The 6,694-nt window shown below is 44.9% G+C and overlaps 1 protein-coding gene across 1 annotated transcript; it reads left to right on the forward strand.

Moving 5' to 3' along the window:
• The first annotated feature begins 746 nt into the window (after positions 1–746).
• LOC114791247 (kidney mitochondrial carrier protein 1) lies at positions 747–6,253 on the forward strand. Its single transcript, XM_028981918.1, has 9 exons — positions 747–1,064; positions 1,143–1,290; positions 1,370–1,464; positions 1,954–2,039; positions 3,415–3,510; positions 3,609–3,733; positions 4,584–4,722; positions 4,826–4,906; positions 5,343–6,253. Exons 1-9 carry the CDS (start codon positions 1,001–1,003, stop codon positions 5,382–5,384), a joined length of 876 nt encoding a protein of 291 aa, XP_028837751.1. The 5' UTR covers positions 747–1,000; the 3' UTR covers positions 5,385–6,253.
• Positions 6,254–6,694: the final 441 nt, after the last annotated feature.

The following is a 6,694-nucleotide window of genomic DNA, read 5'->3' on the forward strand; positions in this document are numbered from 1 at the left end:
CTCTTGCCTTTGTTTCTATCCACTTTCTGCCGTCACAATGCAATTTCCCACTTACATTTACATTTACATCATTCATCAGACGCCCTTATCCAGAGTGACTTACAAACAGTATTTACAGGGATCTTTATCTTAATTAGAGATAGGACTTAACTTAGGACGGCTCAAATGCATCCACTTTTTTTCTAGAAAATGGCAAAATGGCAAAATGGCAATGACGCCTTAGAGATAAGGAGAGATAAATAGAGAACAACTTGAAACTTCAGACTATGTCTAGTTCACCAACGTGTCTTGCTTTTTAATGAAGGAAGCAGCACATGTGTCACAGTTTTGACTCCGTCCACTGCCTAATACTATGTAGTGGAAGAGCATGAATGTTAAGAATGAGCTTGTGGGGTAGTGGTGATGGATCCTGCCCCAAACTTGCAGATTAATCTTGGTGTGGCATCTAATGTAGGACAAAGGTCACATATGACCTGAGGGTCTTGTTGACCTTTTTGTGTGTGTGTGTGTGTGTGTGTGTGTGTGTGTGTGTGTATAATTGCAAGAAAATTATATACAATATTACATTTTATTATAGTATATGATAATACGAGAACAAGATGTCAGGAACGCTGAATAAAAATCAATAATACAAGATTTCTGTCCCCACACCGAGCAGTGTGCGCATGCGCGCCGGCCAGATACACTGACCCTGTTCATGCGCTTACACGCGATATCGAAATTGAATTGACATTTTTTATATATTTTTGCGCTCCTCGTATCGCGTATCGCAACTGGCCTCTTCCTTTAACTAAGCGAAAGGAAAGCGATGACGGCGGTCCGCGGGAGGGGGGAAGGGCTTGGAGTGTGTGTGTGTGTGTGTGTGTGTGTGTGTGTGTGTGCGCGCAGGCTGGCCGGCTGCAGTCTTCATCAGCAGAAGCCGGTCGGACGAAGCGGGGTCCGGTTCCGTTCGGCTGTTGATAGAACGTCGGCACTTTTCGCTTCTCCCCCAAACTGAGCAATGTCCGGCGGCAACTGGAAGCCGTTTCTGTTCGGCGGACTGGCCTCGGTCACAGCGGAATGCGGTAGGTGCCGAGCACCGAACAAGCCCCTTCGTTTACGGGGCCTGTTCGCGCTAACGTGGCGATCGCTCCTGCCTTCAGGCACGTTCCCGATCGACTTGACCAAGACTCGCCTGCAGGTGCAGGGACAGGTCGGCGACAGCAAATACAAAGAGATCCGCTACCGGGGGATGATGCACGCCATCGTCAGGATATGCAAGGAGGAAGGTCTGCGTGCATTATATTCGGGGTGAGTGCTCGCGTCTTGCTGAAACGCATACGATGCTGCACGATCGGTCGTTTTAAAAAAAGCACCTCCTTTCATTCAGCATCGCTCCAGCAATGTTGCGCCAAGCTTCGTATGGGACCATTAAAATAGGAACGTACCAGAGCTTCAAGAGGCTGCTGGTAGACAGTCCGGATGGTGAGTATACGACTCTTGGATAACCAGGGAGCTTCATTGTGTTGCATGTAGAATAATGGAGGAATGATTTAATGGCAGGATGGGAACTGTGTTTGAGTGGAGGTAATGGTCTCATTTAAGTTTCATGTAAGTCATGCTTCCTGATTAGAGCTAATGGTGCTGTGCACCTTCAACAGGGCACGCACACAACAAACTTTCTACATTTACATTTTACATTTACAGCATTTATCAGACGCCCTTATCCAGAGCGACTTACAATCAGTATTTACAGGGACAGTCTCCCTGGAGCAACTTAGGGTTAAGTGTCTTGCTCAGGGACACAATGGTAGTAAGTGGGATTTGAACCCGGGTCTTCTGGTTCATAGGCGAGTGTGTTACCCACTAGGCTACTACCACTACCACTTTCTACAGCTTTCATGCTTGCCTATTATTATTGTTTTGTTTGCTTTTTTTACCTAAGAATTTTGCTCCGTCCCCTGTCTCTCTCAGATGAAACGTTGCTGACGAACGTCCTGTGCGGCGTGCTGTCCGGTGTCATCTCCTCCTCTATTGCCAACCCGACAGACGTCCTGAAGGTAGAGCTGACCCGCCGGTGCCTGCTGTACACCACCAGTCATAACACCTACTCATTTACGCTATAGAACAAAACTCAGAACTATTAAATAGCATTCGTGAGGTTATGTCATAAACAGAAAAAATGGCAAACAGTGCAAAAACGAGAAAAAAAAAGCATTTCACACTCTTGGCTTAGACAACAAGGATGGCTTCCATCTGTCCTGAATGTTCATGCTGAACACTTTCTTATCGTTCACTCTTATTGTGCATCTCATGAAGCGGCTTTTGATGATGACGATAGTGAATTAAGCAGCCATGAAGGTAAAAAGAGACTGCTTTCTCCTGCTTCTTGGATACCCTCCGCAGACGTGCGTCCAGCCCTTTGACTGGTAGTGTACCTTTATCAGCAGGATTGGATCAGGTTGAACCAAGAAAAGCATATCACCAGTATAGCCAGTATAACACAGTTTAGCATGTTCCCTGCAGCGATGAACCAGAACAGGTTAAGTGGGTTACTGGGTGGGGGGGTCGTGTGTGTGTGTGTGTGTGTGTGTGTGTGTGTGATGGAGGAAGATGGGGTTACACCGGCCAGGGTACATACTGTACAGGGTAAATGGTTCCTTACTAAATGACGTGGGGGTTTTATGGGGGGTTTGTATACAATTAGAGCATTGGCCAGACGCCCTTATCCAGATCAACTTACAACCAGTAGTTTTAGGGACAGTCCCCCCTCCTGGAGACACTCAGGGTTAAGTGTCTTAAGTGGACACAATGGAGGTAAGTGGGGTTTGAACATGTGATTTTGTGGACTTCTTCCACTCCATTACACCATTTGCTAGTGTCAAAATGTCTGAATTGTTATAGCGACTTGTCAAAATCTTTCATTTTTGATGGCCAGATGTGCGCATGATATAACAATCTGTGTTTCGGGCGAGAGATTCACATCTTGTGTTTTGGCTCAGCCCTCTGGCACGGGGCAGTGGACACACCGTCCATTCGGTCGTCTGCACCTCTCGGTTTTTAAATAGTCGGACCTAAAACTGTGTCGCTGCCAGGAGGCGCGGCCTCTGGCTGTGAAGTGCTCGCTGATAGTAGATATTTTGAGCTCGTGGGCCTGCAGTGTGCACACATTCATGCTCGGTGACACTACATTTACATTTACAGCATTTATCAGACGCCCTTATCCAGAGCGACTTACAATCAGTAGTTACAGGGACAGTCCCCCCCCCCTGGAGACACTCAGGGTTAAGTGTCTTGCTCAGGGACACAATGGTAGTAAATGGGATTTGAACCTGGGTCTTCTGGTCCATAGGCGAGGATACTACCACACTAGAGCTTGCAGAATAGCCATCGTGACTAACAGCCGTGTTTTTGTCTCCCCCTTTCGGCCCTTAGATCCGGATGCAAGCCCAGGGACGTCTCATTCAAGGTGGCATGATTGGAAACTTTATCAACATTTACCAGCAGGAGGGAACAAGGGGCTTGTGGAAGGTAGGACCCGTTTTTAATAACGTGGCAGTCACTTCCTCAATTCACGAGAAAAGGTGAAGAAAGCGTGTGATTATGCCTTTCCCCCCCTCTCTGCACAGGGAGTGTCGCTAACAGCCCAGAGGGCGGCCATTGTAGTGGGGGTGGAGCTTCCTGTGTACGACCTCACCAAGAAGCACCTGATCCTCTCAGGGCACATGGGCGACAATATTTACACTCACTTTCTGTAAGTTTTACTTTAGGGTGTGTAAAGGTGGGTGTGAGATGGGGTTGCGCGTCTGAAGAGCGCTCTAGTGCTGCGCTTCGCAGACCATCCAGCGACACACAACGGCTCTGTGCACTCTGCACGTTGTGACGCACTAATGCGCAACCAATAGAACAAGGCATCGAAACGGGAGCACATACCAACATGGAAGAGAGGTTGATTTTAGCAGAGATTTATAAATTGATTATAGCGGTTTAATTCAACCATATCGTTTTACAGCAACACAACGATGAAGGAAAAAAATAATGAGGTTTAGTTCTAAAAATGTGGTGGAATTGTAAGGGTGGAGCTTTTGGGTTAAAATAAACAAAATTCTATATTCCTTTAATCCATATACCAGGTCTTCCCATACATTTTTTCTTACAAGTGTGATGGTTGCTTTGCATGTAAAAGAACAATCCCTGTCTCTTAAAACACAGGGGGCCTTAAACTGTTTGATGGGTTCATTCGTAATCGTAAATCTGCATGACTTTCTGCTCAGATCAGCTTGTGTTTTTTACTTGTGGCCAGTATCAGATTATATGCGCACAAAACATATCAGGGGTAGTTGTGGCCTGGCATCTAATGATGTGTACTTGGATGTGTATACCTTTAAGGTGCCACTGTTGTACCGTCCCCACACTCAGCTCCCCGAATGAATCGTGATTTTCCTGTGATTTGCATTTAAAAAATCTGATCTGTGTTTGATTATGACCATATTGGAATCATCATCATGAGCCCATGGACCGCCCAGTATGAAGTATATAAGTGACGTGGTGGGTGAGATGGTTAGATCTTGGAGGGTATTCTAACTGTTCCTCCTGTTCACCAGGTCCAGCTTTGTATGTGGCCTGGCTGGAGCTCTGGCATCAAACCCTATCGATGTGGTGCGCACCCGCATGATGAACCAGAGGGTGTTGTTGGACGGAGCGTGTGAGGGGTACAAAGGCACGCTGGACTGCCTTCTGCAGGTGACTTTATTATATTTGTCTGTTTAATAGCCCAGAACTATATCTAATTGTGTTCATTTTAATGGTTTTATTTGCGTGTTTGTGTGGGGTTTTTTCCCTCCAGACCTGGCGCTCAGAGGGATTTCTGGCTCTCTACAAAGGCTTTTTCCCCAATTGGCTTCGGTTAGGCCCATGGAATATTATTGTATCCTTTATTCATATTTTCATATTTTTTCCAGCTTTTGTAAGTGTTACTTGTATTGAAAGTGGATTATGCTACAATTATGTTACAAATATTAGCAATACCAATTATTAAAAGTTATTTACATTTACAGCATTTACCAGACGCCCTTATCCAGAGCGTCTTACAATCAGTAGTTACAGGGACAGTCCCCCCCCCAGAGCAACTTAGGGTTAAGTGTCTTGCTCAGGGACACGATGGTAGTAAGTGGGATTTGAACCTGGGTCTTCTGGTTCACAGGCGAGTGTGTTACCCACTAGGCCACTACCACCCTTTTCTGATTGAAACTTGTAATTGTGGGAGTTTTTTGAAGGCAGGTAGATGCTTCTGTCTATATTAAAATGTCGGTTTGGTTGTCAACATAGATCTAAAATGTTTTCCTTAACTGGTTCCTGTTCAGTTCTTCATCACTTACGAGCAACTGAAAACGATGGACTTGTAAGGAAAGGTCACTGGGGGAAAGGGACCGAATGCTGCCTCAGCGTGCAGGGCGTCCTGATGTACGCGGGGTGCCAGATGTCACCTAAAGTGGGGGGTGACCTCGCTGCCACCTGATGCGGATGGCATTCAACCCAACATTCCTGGCACGCTGCTGCGTAGATTTGCTTCTACAGATGCTGCAGAGCTGCCCATTCATCATCACTGTGATGTAACTTGATGGCCATGTTGGGATCTGTTGTGTCTCGATGCACAAAGCTGGTCAAGCGATCAGTGGCCTGGAAGTTTTTATCACAATTATTTGTTTCATGTTGCTGTATGTGTAATTGGCAGCTGATTCGTTCAGTTCGCTTCCAAGCGGTTCTTGTGCCTTTTAGCCTTGGACTTAAGCCACCACACGGTGGCTTAATTTGAGTTTTTTTGGATTCTGCCAACATATGTTGGAACATTGCAACATAAAACATTTTTCACCTTTATGTGGCCTTTTGTATGCAGCCTTTGCAGAGATTTAATGAGATGCATTATGATGCAGGGTTTGCTCTTGTTCGAATGTCAACACATTGTTATTTTTAAACTGTGGACTGTGAGTGGGACAGGGCAGGGACTTCATTTTGCAGTGTTCCTGATTAAGGGCATTCATCTCGCCTCCAGTAGCCAAGCAGCTCGCATGACTTGCTGCATGTCCCAGACGTCAGGACGAACTTGGACATCATGTACAGAAGATATAAATACACATTTATAGAAATGTTCAGCTTGTCAGCAAGGTTGCTGTGCTATAGTAATACAATAAAATACTGATGCTGCCTATCTTTTGTTTGGTTGTCTCTGTATTCAGATTTTCCCTATGGAATAATAAAATGTTAATTTAAAACATCTTACCATTTTCTTTTTTTACTTCTATCTCACCTAGAAATTCACTAAGGGAGGACTGAGATGTGCAGAAACTAGATGTCTGGTTTTAGATTTTAAAATTCAAGATGTCTTTTTAATGAAGTAAATATGTTAAGCCATATAAAACTTGGTCTGCATTGTGTAATGTAGCTTGGAAGTGTTTGCACTCTTTGCAATGACTTAACACATAAGAAAGGGTTGCAAATTTTAACATGTTTTTTAATTATTTCGTTTATTTATGAACACTGTACAGTGATGCATATGTTTGTGGCATTTTTTTTGTCTAGATTCAATCCCATGTCTATTCCATGTCTTTTCTTTTATAAAGTGCAATTTCCACACCAAATGAGTACAGGCTCACCAAGTTTATTGCAAGTTTGATGGGAAGCAGCAGATGACCGAGTGACTCTCCCGCCTCTCCTC

This window comes from Denticeps clupeoides, chromosome 5, assembly GCF_900700375.1.
Source record: "Denticeps clupeoides chromosome 5, fDenClu1.1, whole genome shotgun sequence".
NCBI lineage: Eukaryota > Metazoa > Chordata > Actinopteri > Clupeiformes > Denticipitidae > Denticeps > Denticeps clupeoides.